This window comes from Mobula birostris, chromosome 2 (assembly GCF_030028105.1).
Source record: "Mobula birostris isolate sMobBir1 chromosome 2, sMobBir1.hap1, whole genome shotgun sequence".
Classification (NCBI taxonomy): Eukaryota; Metazoa; Chordata; class Chondrichthyes; order Myliobatiformes; family Myliobatidae; genus Mobula; species Mobula birostris.
The window spans coordinates 136,086,994-136,101,861 of NC_092371.1; the positions used below are offsets into that span (position 1 = coordinate 136,086,994).

Below are 14,868 nucleotides of genomic sequence, written 5' to 3' on the forward strand. Positions count from 1 at the left end.
TAATCTCAGCTCCTACATCTGGGGTCATGTCAGGAGGCGGCAGAGACATCGGAATCAGAGAAAAATTAACACAGCAGTACAGCACAGGAGCAAGCATTTCAGCTCATGAGATCTGCACTGAGCATGATGCCAAATTATACTGAATCTCTTCTGCCTGTCCCTGATCCATATCCCCATATTCCCTGCATTTTCATGTATCTATCTGACAACCTCATGATCACCACTATCGTATCTCCTTCCATCACTACCCTAGGTATCATATTCCAGGCACATACCACATAGCTCCATTAAACTTTTCCCATCTCACTATAAATGCATATCCTTTAATACCTGTTAATTCTACCCGGGGGAAATAGATTCTGACTGTCTACCCTATTCATGCCTCTTATAATTTTATAACCTCCTTTTAGGTCTCCCCTCAGCCTCTGACTCTCCATAAAAATCACAAAATTTATCCAACCTTTCCTGACAGTTCATACTCTTTAATTTAGGCAGCATGCTGATAAAGCTCTGATGCATCCTCTCCATGACCTCTACATCCTTCCTACATCGGGGTGACCAGAACCGCACAAATTATTCCAGCTGCAGCTTAAGCAAAGTTTTATATAGATGCAATGTGCGTTCTTTCTCTTATGCTCAGTGCCCAACCATGCTTGCCTTTACCACCCTATCCATTTGTGTAGGCTAACCTTTTTGTGTAATACTGATCAAATGATGACCATCTTTGAGAGATTAAATCCATTACAAATATTACTACTAAGGAGTCTCCCCATGTCTTCCTAACAGTTCTCTTTAACTGCTTTCTCCAAGCCACTGAAGAGCAGTTCCCCAAATGAACAGTAATGTCACCTTCACACAGCAGTTCTAGGAGAAATGCAAACATCAGTTACAATGTCAAACATGAATTAAGGACAGAAAAAGCTGCAAACACTCCACTGGTTGGGTAATGCCTATGGGAAGAGGAACAATTAACAAGATCCTTTGTCAGAACTGACCATTGGAAAAGGTTTATCTGTTTATTTTCAGACTTCAAAGACAGACTTCTTTCCTATTTTCACCACAACAAAGGGCCTTTTTACAACCTCATAAAGATGATGGCTCCATCAGTAGAAAGCTTGGAGTATCCTAATCAACTTTGACTGCCCTGGAAATTCATTTGACTTATGTTGGCTTTATAATTGCATGAAAATCAGAATGTTATTCAGTTACACAGTACTGAAACAGGACCTTCAACCCAATTCATCAATTCTGAAATGGTGCTATTTGCCTATGTTTGGCCTATATCTTTCTAAATCTTTCATATCCATGTACCTGTCCACGTGTCTTCTAAATATTCTTGTGCCTGCCTCAACCACTTCCTCTGGCAACTTTTTTTTTCACATATTATCCATAGTATTGGGAGGAAAATCTTAACTCTCAGTTCTCCTTTTAAATCCTTCCTCTCTCACCTTAGACCATAATATATAGGATCAGAAGTAGGCCATTCAGCCCATCGAGTCTGCTCCGCCATTCAATCATGAGCTGATCTAATTCTTCCAGTCATCCCCACTCCCGTGCCTTCTCCTCCTATCCTTTAATGCCCTGACTAATCAAGAACCTATCTATCTCTGCCTTAAATGCACCCAATGACTTGGCCTCCACAGCCACTCGTGGCAACAAATTCCACAGATTTACCACCCTCTGACTAAAGTAATTTCTCCACATCTCTGTTCTAAATGGACGTCATTCAATCCTGAAGTCATGCCCTCTTGTCCTGGACTCCTCTACCATGGGAAATAACTTTGCCATATCTAATCTGTTTGGGCCTTTTTAACATTTCAAAGTTTTCAAAGGTACATTTAACGTCAGAGAAATGTGTACAAAATACATCTTGAAATGCTTTTTCTCTGCAATCATCCACGAAAAACAGAGGAGTGGCCCCAAAGAATGAATGACAGTTAAATGTTAGAACCCCAAAGTCCCCCACAGCGTCCCTCCCTCCCACGCATAAGTGGCAGCAAGCATCAATCCCCCTCCCCCCACCGGAATAAAAGCAAACCTGCCACCAAGAACTCAAACTTAAGCAAAGCGACAGGAAAGCTACCGACTTACAGTACTCCAAAGACAACTTGTTCACCCAGTATTCGACATACCACAGGCTCTCTCTCTTTCCCTAATAAGGGAAAAAGAGGTGTCTCCATGTCACAGCGAGAAGTGAGACATAACAAACAACTTGCTGGTTTACAATGTTAAAAGTCCATTGCGACGCTTTTTCCGAGCTCTTGCCCAAAGATCTCGGGTCTTTGGGCACACAACTTGAGATCTTCCATCTCCCACAACACACTGATTTACCAGGACACCGATCTTCAATCCACCTGTCTCCAGAACCACGAGATCTCAGTCTTCCGAAGGCAAGCCGAGCTCAGAATTGTTGGGGGGTGGGAACCGAACTGAAGAGACTGGGGAAGAGGAGGTTGGCTTACAAATAGAGAAAGCTTGTAGACAATGCGAGAGGGAGAATCGGCAGTTCATAGAGAAGAGACGCGCTCAGACTGAAGGTTTGAGATGCGTCTATTTTATGCAAGGAGTGTTGTGAACCAAGCAGATGAGCTTAGAGCATGGATCAGTGCTTGGAGATATGATGTGGTGGCCATTACAGAGACTTGGATGGCTCAGGGACAGGAATGGTTACTTCAAGTGCCAGGTTTTAGGTGTTTCAGGAAGAACAGGGAGGGAGGCAAAAGAAGTGGGGGCGTGGCACTGTTGATCAGGAATAGTGTCACGGCTGCAGAAAAGGTGGACGCCATGGAGGGATTGTCTGTGGAATCTCTGTGGGTGGAGGTTAGGAACAGGAAGGGGTCAATAACTTTACTGGGTGTTTTTTTATAGGCTGCCCAATAGTAACAGGGATATCGAGAAGCAGATTGGGAAACAGATCCTGGAAAGGTGTAATAATAACAGAGTTGTCATGATGGGAGATTTTAATTTCCCAAATATCGATTGGCATCTCCCTAGAGCAAGGGGTTTAGATGGGGTGGAGTTTGTTAGGTGTGTTCAGGAAGGTTTCTTGACACTATGTAGATAAGACTACAAGAGGAGAGGCTGTACTTGATTTGGTATTGGGAAGTGAACCTGGTCAGGTGTCAGATCTCTCAGTGGGAGAGCATTTTGGAGATAGCGATCATCTATCTCCTTTACAATAGCATCGGAGAGAGATAGGAACAGACAAGTTAGAAAAGCGTTTAATTGGAGTAAGGGGAATTATGAGGCTATCAGGCAAGAAATTGGAAACAGATGTTCTCAGGGAAAAGTATGGAAGAAATATGGCAAATGTTCAGGGGATATTTGTGTGGAGTTCTGCATAGGTACGTTCCAATGAGACAGGGAAAGGATGGTAGGGTACGGGAACCGTGGTGTACAAAGGCTGTAATAAATAAGAAAAGCTTACAAAAGATTCAGAGAGCTAGGTAATATTAGAGATCTAGAAGATTATAAGGCTAATAGGAAGGAGCTTAAGAAGGAAATTGGGAGAGCCAAAAGGAGCCACGAGAAGACCTTGGCGGGCAGGATTAAGGAAAACCCCAAGGCATTCTACAAATATGTGAAGAGCAAGAAGATAAGACATGAAAGAATAGGACCTATCAAGTATGACAGTGGGAAGGTATGTATGGAACTGGAGGAGATAGCAGAGGTACTTAATGAATACTTTACTTCAGTATTCACTATGGAAAAGGATCTTGGTGACTGCAGTAATGACTTGCAGCAGACAGAAAAGCTTGAGCATGTAGATATTAAGAAAGAGGATGTGCTGGAGCTTTTGGAAAGCATCAAGTTGGATAAGTCACCGGGACCAGATGAGATGTACCCCAGGCTACTGTGGCAGGTGAGGGAGGAGATTGTTGAGCCTCTGGCGATGATCTTTGCATCATCATTGGGGACAGGACAGGTTCCGGAGGATTGGAGGGTTGCGGATGTTGTTCTTTTATTCAAGAAAGGGAGTAGAGATAGCCCAGGAAATTATAGACCAGTGAGTCTTACTTCACTGGTTGGTAAGTTGATGGAGAAGATCCTGAGAGGCAGGATTTATGAACATTTGGAGAGGCATAATATGATTAGGAATAGTCAGCATGGCTTTGTCAAAGGCAGGTTGTGCCTTATGAGGCTTATTGAATTTTTTGAGGATGTGACTAAACACATTGAAGAAGGAATAGCAGTAGATGTAGTGTGTATGGATTTCAGCAAGACATATGATAAGGTACCCCATGCAAGGCTTATTGAGAAAGTAAGGAGGCATGGGAACCAAGGGGACATTGCTTTGTGGATCCAGAACTGGCTTGCCCACAGAAGGCAAAGAATGGTTGTAGATGGGTCATATTCTGCATGGAGGTCAGTCACCAGTGGAGTGCCTCAGGGATCTGTTCTGGGACCCTTACTCTTCGTAATTTTTATTAATGATTTGGATGAGGAAGTGGAGAGATGGGTTAGTAAGTTTGCTGATGACGCAAAGGTTGAAGGTGTGGATAGTGTGGAGGGCTGTCAGATTCTACAGCAGGACATTGATAGGATGCAAAACTGGGCTGAGAAGTGGCAGATGGAGTTCAACCCAGATAAGTGTGAAGTAGTTCATTTTGGTAGGTCAAATATGATGGCAGAATATAGTATTAATGGTAAGACTCTTGGCAGTGTGGAGGATCAGAGGGATCTTGGAGTCAAGTCCATAGGTCGCTTAAAGCAGCTGTACAGGTTGACTCTGTGGTTAAGAAGGCGTACAGTGTATTAGCCTTCATCAATCGTTGAATTGAATTTAGGAGCCGAGAGGTAATGTTGCAGTCATATAGGACCCTGGTCAGACCCCACTTGGAGTATTGTGCTCGGTTCTGGTCGCCTCACTACAGAAAGGATGTGGAAGCCATAGAAAGGGTGCAGAGGAGATTTACAAGGATGTTGCCCAGATTGGGGAGCATGCCTTATAAGAATAGGTTGAGTGAACTCGGTCTTTTCTCCTTGGAGTGATGGAGCATGAGAGGTGACCTGATAGAGGTGTATAAGATGATGAGAGGCATTGATCGTGTGGATTGTCAGAGGCTTTTTCCCAGGGCTGAAATGGTTGCCACAGGGGGACACAGGTTTAAGGTGCTGGGGAGTAGGTACAGAGGAGATGTCAGGGGTAAGTTTTTCACTCAGAGAGTTGTGAATGCGTGGAATGGGCTGCCGGCAACGGTGGTGGAGGCGGATACGATAGGGTCTTTTAAGAGACATTTGGATAGGTACATGGAGTTGAGAAAAATGGAGGGCTATATGTAAGCCTAGTAATTTCTAATGTAGGGACATGTTTGGCACAACTTTGTGGGCCAAAGGGCTTGTATTGTGCTGTAGGTTTTCTATGCTTCTATGTTTTTTCGGCCAAGCCCTTGGTGTGCCGAATAATGGCCAGTCATAAAATCCTGAGAGCAGGTCCCATTTCCACAAAGAACTGTAGTCAGCGTGTAACTCCAGGTCAGGGACTTCAAAAGAACTCTGAAAAGGAAAAATAGAGATATTGAAGATGGAAATTGAGTTGTTTCCGAAGATGCAAACAAAGGAGTCACCATTAGGCGCCATTAAACTTCCTAAGTTTCGGAATGTTTCTATGAGATCCCCCTCATTCTCCTGAACTCCAGGGAATACAGCCAAAGAGCTGCCAGACGTTCTCAGACGTGGTCTCACGACTGCCGAATAGAGCCTCAACATCACATCCCTGCTCTTATATTCTATACCTCTAGAAATAAATGCCAACATTGCATTTGCCTTCTTTACCACCGACTCATCCCAAAGGTTAACCTTTAGGGTATCCTGCACAAGAACTCCCAAGTCCCTTTGCATCTCTGCATTTTGAATTCTCTCCCTATCTAAATAATGGTCTGCCCATTTATTTCTCCCACCAAAGTGCATGACCATCCACTTTCCAACATTGTATTTCATTTGCCACTTCTTTGCTCATGCCCCTAAACTATCTAAGTCTCTCTGCAGGCTCTCTGTTTCATCAACACTACCTGCTCTTCCACAGATCTTTGTATCATTGGCAAATTTAGCCATATATCCAATAGTCCAAATCATTGACATACATCATGAGAAGCAGCCGTCCCAATACCAAGCCCTGTGGAATTCCACTGGTAACCAGCAGCCAGCCGGAATAGGATCCCTTTATTCCCACTTTCTGCTTTCTGCCGATCAGCCAATGCTCCACCCGTGCTAGTAACTCCCCTGTAATTCAGGCAGCATCTCTAGAAAGAGGTACAGTCGACATTTCATCAGGACTTCGAAGGGTCTTGGCCCGAAACGTCGACTGTACCTCCTCCTAGAGATGCTGTCTGGCCTGCTGTGTTCATCAGCAACTTTGATGTGCGTTGCTTGAATTTCCAGCATCTGCAGAATTCCTCGTGTTTACCCCTGTAATTCTATGGAATCTTATCTCACTAAGCAGCCTCATGTGTGGCACCTTGTCAAAGGCCTTCTGAAGATCAAAGTACACCACATCTACTGCATCTCCTTTGTCTACCCTGCTTGTAATTTCCTTTAAAAATTGCAGTAGGTTAGTCAGGCAGGATCTTCCTTTCAGGAAACCATGCTGGCTTTGGCCTATCTTGTCATGTGCCTCCAGGTATTCTGTAATCTCATCCATAACAATTGATTTTAATAACTTCCCAATCACTGATGTCAGGCTTACAGGTCTATAGTTTCCTTTCTGCTGCCTCCCACCCTTCTTAATTAGCAGAGTAACATCTGCAATTTTCCAGTCACCCGGTACGATGCCAGAACCTATCAATTCTTGAAAGATTATTGTTAATGCCTCCGCAATCTCTCCAGCTACTTCCTTCAGAACCCATGGGTGCATTTCATCAGGTCCAGGAGATTTATCCACCCTCAGACCATTAAGCTTCCTGAGCACCTTCTCAGTCGTAATTTTCACGGCACATGCTTCACTTCCCTGACACTCTTGAATGTCTGGTATACTGCAGATATCTTCCACTGTGAAGACTGATGCAAAATACACATTCAGTTCCTCTGCCATCTTGTGTCTCTCGTTACAATATCTCCAGCATCATTTTCTATTGGTCCTATATCTACCCTTAACTCACCTTTTCCCTTTATATACTTAAAAAAAGCTTTTCATCTTTTCCTTCCTAATGACTTTCTTAGTTTCCTTCTGCAAGCTTTTAAAAGCTTCCCAATCCTCTATCTTCCAAATAGCTTTGGCTTCCTTGTATGCCCCCTCTTTTGCTTTTACTTTGACTCTGACTTCACTTGTCAGCTATGATTGTGTCCTTCTTCCATTCGAAAATCTCTTCTTATTTGGAATATATCTGTCTTGCACTTCCCTCATTTTTCACAGAAACTCCAGCCATTGCTGCTCTGCTGTCCTTCCTGCTAGTGTCCCTTTCCAGTCAACTTTGGCCAGTTCCCCTCTCATGACATTGTAATTTCCTTTATTCCACTGAAATACCAACATATTGGAATTTAGTTTCTCCTTCTCAAATTTCAAAGTGAACTTGATCATATTGTGATCACTGATCCCAAAAGGTTCCTTAACCTTAAGCTCACTTATCACCTCCGCATCATTGCACAACACCCAATCCAACACAGCTGATCCCCTGGTGGGCTCAACAACAAGCTGTTCCAAAAAGCCATCCCTTAGACATTCTATAAATTCTCTCTTGAGGTCCAGTACTGGCCTGGTTTTCCCAATCCACTTCCATGTTAAAATCCCCAACAGTTATCATGACATTGCCCTTCTGACATGCCTTTTCTATCTCCTGCTGTAATTTGTAATTCACATCCCAGCTGCTCTGGAGGCCTGTATACAACTGCCATTAGGGTCCTTTTACCCTTGTTATTTCTTAACTCAACTGATAGAGACTCTACACCTTCCAATCCTATGTCATCCCTTTCTAATGATTTAATATTATTTCTTATACACAGGGCCACACTACCCCCTCTGCCTGCTAACCTATCTTTCCAATGCACATTCAGCTCCCAGTGACAGCTATCCTTTAGCCAGGGTTTCAGAGATGGCCACAACGTCATACTTGCCAATCTGTAGCTGAATCTCAAGATCGTCCATTTTATTTCTTATGCTGCGTGTATTCAAATATAACATTTTCAGTCCAGTATTTATTGCTTTCTGTTTTAACTGCACTACACCTCTATTGCCCTGTAACTCATCCCACTGGCTGTGATTATGCCTCATCTCCTACCTCTCCTTTCTATCATCTCTGTTGCACACTATCTTTGATTTATTTCTGTTTTCCCCTTCCTCAGCACTATCAATCCGGTTCCCATTCCCCTGCCAAATTAGTTAAAACCCTCCCAAACAATTAAATCTGCTTGCTAGGATATTGGACCCCTTTGTGTTCAGGTGTAACCCCTCCTTTTTGTACAGGTCGTACCTCCCCCAGAAGAGGCCCCAATGACCCAGGGACCCAAAGCCCTGCCCCCTACACCAGTCTCTCAGCCACGCATTAATATGCCTGATCATGCTATTCTTGTGCTCGTTCGCACGTGGCACAGACAGCAATCATGAGATTACTACCCTGGAGGTCCCGCTTTTCAGCTTCCTACCTAACTCCCTGAATTCTCTCTTCAGGACCTCCTCCCTTTTTCTACCAATGTCACTGGTGCCAACTTGTACCAAGACTTCTGGCTGTTCACCTTCTCCCTTCAGAATACTCTGTACCCGATCCGAGGCATCCCATACCCTGGCAGCTGGGAGGCAACACACCTTGTGAATATCCCTATCAGGCTGACAGAACCTCCTGTCTGTTCCCCTCACTATGGAATCCCCTATGACTACTGCATTCCTCATCTTCTTCTCTCCCTTCTACACCACAGAACCAGACTCAGTGCCAGAGACCCAATCGCCATGGTCATCCTCTGTCAGGTCACCCCCCCCCCCTCAACAGCATCTAAAATGAGATAATGATTACTGAGGGGGATGGCCACAGGGGTGCTCTCTACTATCTGAGCTTTTCCCATTCCTTCCAGGAAGAATGCAGGAAGATTGTTCCCGATGTTGGGGAAATCCAGAACGAGGGGTCACAGTTTGAGGATAAAGGGGAAGCCTTTTAGGACCGAGATTAGGAAAAACTTCTTCACACAGAGAGTGGTGAATCTGTGAAATTCTCTGCCACAGGAAACAGTTGAGGACAGTTCATTGGCTTATTTAAGAGGGAGTTAGATATGGCCCTTGTGGCTAAAGGGATCAGGGGGTATGGAGAGAAGGCAGGTATAGGGTTCTGAGTTGGATGATCAGCCATGATCATACTGAATGGCAGTGCAGGCTCGAAGGGCTGAATGGCCTACTCCTGCACCTATTTTCTATGTTTCTATGTTTCCCTGCCAGTCACCCACTTATCCAGCTCCTGCAGCCTTGGGGTGACTAACTCCTTGTAACTATCTCCCACTCGCTTTCCTTAATAGGCTGTAGGTCATCAAGCCGCAGCTCCAGATCCTAAACATGGTCTCCAGGAGCTGCATCTCGGTACACCTGGTGCAGATGTGGCCATCTGGGAGACTGGAAGATTCCCAGAATTCCCACATCTGACACCCAGAGCAAAGCGCTAACCCTACAGACATGCTCTCTATTCCTCCAAAAAAAAATGCAAGGAAAAAGAAATGAAGTCCATTTACCTCGCCAACACCCGAATGAGCCAAAGACCTACCATTTTGCCTCAGACCACTCCGTCGATGACCGTTCCCTTGATGACCGGTCTGCTGGGCAGTGTCTCCCTTTTATGCCTGAACCTTCCCTGTTCTCCAACACACGATTGATGCTCTGGTTACTACTGTGTGCCCTTTAGTTTAAGACTTCCATACCCTGAGGAAAAAGACTGTAATTATCTACCCTATCTATGCTTCTCCTGAGTTTATGAACCTCAATAACGTCACAGCTCTGCCTCCTACACTCCAGGGCAGAAAAAGCAATCTATCCAGTTTAACCTTGTAACCAAGTCTCCAGTCCCTGTAGCATCAAGGTGAGCCTTTTCTACATTATCTCTAGCTTAATCACATCCTCTCTAGAATGCTATAACCAGAAATGTGCACAACAGTCCAAGTGTGGTCTACCCAGTGTCCTGTACAGTTGTAACATAATGTCCCAACTCCTGTACTCAATACCACAGCCAATGAAGGCAAGCATGACAAATGGCATCTTTCACCAACCTGTCTACCTGTGTCACTACATTCATGAAACAATGTACCTCTACCCTTAGGCCTGTTTGTTCTACCAGGATCCTGCCATTTACTATCTTTGACCTGTTCCAGTTTAACTTCCCAAAATCCCATATGGAGTAAACAGACCCAGAGTTAGTACAGACCAATGTGAAGCAAAGCTGCATCATTGCCTCGACAACTTCCCTCAATCATTGGGACAAAGAAACTCTGCATCTCCACTGAGGAACCAAGTTTAGTTGAACCCCAATTTAATGCACTGAGCTATACTTCACAGACAACATATAAATGCATGTTTGGAGGATGTTCTCCAAGTTATTGTCAATTCAATCACATAGATGCTGAGGGCTTACATTAATTATCCGTAAAACAAAGAATCTTTGCCATCTGAGCCCACCACTGTTGGATACTACCCTCCTTCAATAAACATCCATGATGGGACAGTGGAAAAAGAAGACTGCTTCCCATATCTCAGGAGCCACCTTGAAGAAGGAGGTGAATTTCTGGAGCAGTCAAACTTGAGGGAAATTCTCCACTATCCCTTTCAGTAGATGGAGATAAATGTTTTACTGAGGTGGAAAAAGGCCTTTAGTTCCTATAGCTTGCTCCATTTCTGTTTGAGCTCTTGCACAACAAAGGTCATGTCCTCAGTGCATCTAGATGGAGAGAATGTGGAGAGCTTCTCTTTAAAGCACAGGGAGGAGCAGCCTACACAGAGTGAAGGCAGACATCTACTGTCACGTTCAGTGAGCCAGCACAGTCTTTGGTTGTCTGATGAAAACTAAGAACTCAAGACTGGAATAAAGCTCATGGTTTGTTAGCAGCAGTGATCTCCACCCTGAGACACGGAACTACCTGCTTCTGAAGTGATCCCTTGACATTAAGGACGATCTGTTCCCACTCTAGTTCGGAAGGCTCAGAATGCTGGGGGATTGAGGCCAAGAGAAAGAGAGTGCTGGAGATTGGTAGGAGATGGCACTGTGGATGGCAATGCAGGGAGATGGAGGGAGGCATTGGGGACTGGGGGCAGGGAGTGGGGAAGAGAATGGGGACTAGGGAGGGGAACAGGGGAAAGGAGACCATTGGGGGTGTTGAGTGGAGGAGAGAGAGAGTGTTGGGGATTGGGGCAGGGAGTAGGAGAGAGAGAGAGTCATGGTTAGTACTCTATAAACTTCTGCAGTTAGAGAGGGTTTACATATCTACCTCTTTGTTGCACAGGTTTGAGCTCACAAGGAATTAGCACTGGATTACACCGTGTGAACACCGAACCTGAGGACACAATTTTCCCTTGGGAACTTCTGAGTGCATTCCAAAGGCTTATATTGGTAGGAATGAGCGTCACATGAATAGCCAGTGTGAGGGTGCAGCTTAACCTAAACACCATCCAGACATGGCTCAATATCTAGCATACAATCACCAAGTTACTTATATGGCACAGGTGTGGGCCTTTTGACCCAGTACATCGAGGTGCACCTTCTTTCCCTACAATAATCTAATTTGCCTGTTTTGATTATTTGTCTATACGTGCCTTGTCCATTCAAAATATCTCTTAAACACAATGATTGTATTCAACTCCACCACCTCCTCTGACAGCACATCCCATTCAATCCCTCCATCAATACACGGAACTGCAGCATGAACCATGTGCCAAATGCACTGAGGTTACATGTGCAGGCTACTCCAACAACTCCTCTCAAGACTGTCACTTCTGTCACCCAAGGACAAAGATTTCTTGTGGTTGGGAACAGCACCACATTCAGATTTCTCTCTCAAGTCACACACCATCCTAATCCAAAAATACGTCACCTCCCTTCATTGTCATTGATTCACTAAAGCTGCCCCCGTAGCACTGAGGCTGTACTTTCCCCAGGATGGCAATAGTCCAACAAGGTGACACATCCCCACCTTCTCAAGGACATTTGAAGATGTGCAGTAAATACTGGCCTTTTCGTTATAATCTACATTCTCTCAAAGAACTAAACTAAACCAACAAAGCATAAAACATGTGCTGGCCCACAGGTACTGACAGTGTGAGGTACGACCCCCACAGGGAGTAAATCTCCAGGCCATTTCCTTTTACTCTTAAAGTGCCTATAAAAAGTATTCACCCCGCCCCTCCCAGAAGTTTTTGTGTTTTATTGTTTTACAACATTGAATCACAGTGGATTTAATTTGTCTTTTTTGACACTGATCAACAGAAAAAGACTCTTTTGTGTCAAATTGAAAGCAGATCTCTCCAATGTGATCTAAATTAATTACAAATATAAAACCCAAAATAATTAATTTCATTAAGTATTCAACCCCTTTAATATGACATACCAAGTCATCACTGGTGCAGCCAATTGGTTTTAGAAGTGGCATGATTAGTTAAATGGAGATCTGTTTTTTTGGAAACCCATGTGCAGTCAAAGTGTTTCAATTGATTGTAGTAAAAATACACCTGTATCTGGAAGGTCCAACTGCTGGTGAGTCAGTATCTTGGCAAAAACTACACCATAAAATCAAAAGAACACTCCAAGCAATTTCACGAAAAGGTTATTGAAAAGCACAAGTCAGGAGATGGATACAAGAAAATTTCCAAGTAACTGAATATCCCTTGGAGTACAGTTATGTCAATCTTCAAGAAATAGGAAGAATATGGCACAGCTGTAAATCTGCCTAGAGCAGACTGCCCTTAAACACTGAGTGGCCGTGCAAGAAGGGAACTAGTGAGGGAGGCCACCAAGAGACCTTTGACAACTCTGGAGGAGTTACAAGCTTCAGTGGCTCAGCTGGGAGAGACTGCACATACAACAACAGTTGCCTGGGTGTTTCACCAGTCTCAGCTTTATGGGAGAGTGACAAAGAGAAAGCCCCTGTTGAAAACAACTTACATGAAATCTCAGCTAGAGCTTGCCAGAAGGCATGTGGGAGACTCTGAACTCAGCTGGAAGAAGTCCTATGGTCTGATGAAACCAAAATTGAGCTTTCTGGCTGTCAGACTAAATGCTATGTTTGGCGCAAGCCTCACGTCATCAAAAACACTACCTCTGCCCCGAAGAAGCAAAAGAAGAAGAAGCAGGCTGAGGGTAGCAGACTTCAAGAGAATCAACAAACTCATTCGTAAGGCCAGTGATGTTGTGGGGATGGAACTGGACTCTCTGTCGGTGGTGTCTGAAAAGAGGGTGCTGTCCAAGTTGCATGCCAACTTGGACAATGTCTCCCATCCACTACATAATGTACTGGGTGGGCACAGGAGTACATTCAGCCAGAGACTCATTCCACCGAGATGCAACACAGAGCATCATAGGAAGTCATTCCTGCCTGTGGCCATCAAACTTTACAACTCCTCCCTTGGAGGGTCAGACACCCTGAGCCAATAGGCTGGTACTGGACTTATTTCCTGGCATAATTTACATATTACTATTGAATTATTTATGGTGCAACTGTAATGAAAACCAATTTCCCCCGGGATCAATAAAGTATGACTATGACTATGAATGGTGGTGGCTACATCATGTTGTGGGGATGCTTCGCTGCAGCAGGCCCTGGAAGGCTTGTGAAAGTAAAGGGTGAAATGAATGCAGCAAAATACAAAGAAATTCTGTAGGGGAACCTGATGTAGCCTGCAAGAGAACTATGACTTGGGAGAAGATTTATTTTTCAACAAGACATTGACCCCAAGCATAAAGACAAAGCTACACAGGAATGGCTTAAAAACAACAAAGTTAATGTCCTGGAGTGGCCAAGTCCGAGTCCATACCTCAAACTAACTGAGACTTTGTCGCTGGACCTGAAAAGGGTTGTTCACTCATGATCCCCATGCAATCTTACAGAGCTTGAGCAGTTCTGTAAAGAAGAAAGGGGGAAAATTGCCGTGTCCAGATATGCAAAGCTGATGGAGACCTATCCACACTGGCTCAAGGCCGTAATTGCTGCCAAAGGTGCATCTACTAAATACTGACTGGAAAGGGTTGAATACTTATGCAATCAATTATTTTGTTTTTTATTTGTAATTAATTTAGATCACTTCTTTTTTCTGTTGATCAATGTCAAAAAAGCCAAGTTAAATCCACTGTGCTTCAATGTTGTAAAACAAAACATGAAAACTTCCAAAGGGGGTGAATACTTTTCGTAGGCACCGTACCTGCTTGTTTCTGCCTCATTGATGCTGCTTGACCCAGTGAGTACCTGCAGCATTCTGTCTTTATTGCATGGTTTACTGTAATCACCATGTGCTTCTACCTGGCTGGATCAGTGTGCACCAGGAGAACGAGGGAGTGTCCATGTTCTTCCATTCATTACCATGTCCTTTCTGTTCCAGATAAAGATCTTGAGGCCGGAGTGTTTGACAGCTGCTGTGAGTACGTTTGTTGAGGAGAAGCTGGGTCCTGATTTCCTCCCAAGCCCTGCTGTCTACTTCAGGGATGTTTTTGATGAAACCGATGCCTCTACCCCTCTCATCTTTCTTTTGTCACCAGGTAAGGGAGCCTGAGGTCCAGTTTGCTGTCTGTAGCTGTGATTCATTGAAGAAAACAGGCTTAACGTAAGAGAGAGATTAATGGAAGAGGAAATTGGGAACTCTCTATTCTTCCTGCACCCTGTGTCCCTCTCTATCAATGCTGCTTCTCTGTCAGAGTAACACTATCCCTGTATTGCCCCTGCTAACACATAGATTTAATTCAGAACTGTCTTTCCAAGAAT

General features: G+C 44.2%; 1 protein-coding gene across 2 annotated transcripts in view; it reads left to right on the forward strand.

The window, feature by feature from the left end:
• Positions 1-14,868, forward strand: part of LOC140191469 (dynein axonemal heavy chain 6-like) — a 91,076-nt gene that overhangs the window by 21,381 nt on the left and 54,827 nt on the right. For both annotated transcript variants that reach the window (XM_072248916.1, XM_072248923.1), the window contains exons 8-9: positions 11,404-11,510; positions 14,489-14,645. In XM_072248916.1, coding sequence (XP_072105017.1) covers positions 11,404-11,510; positions 14,489-14,645 — 264 coding nt within the window. The remainder of the gene's footprint in view (positions 1-11,403; positions 11,511-14,488; positions 14,646-14,868) is intronic.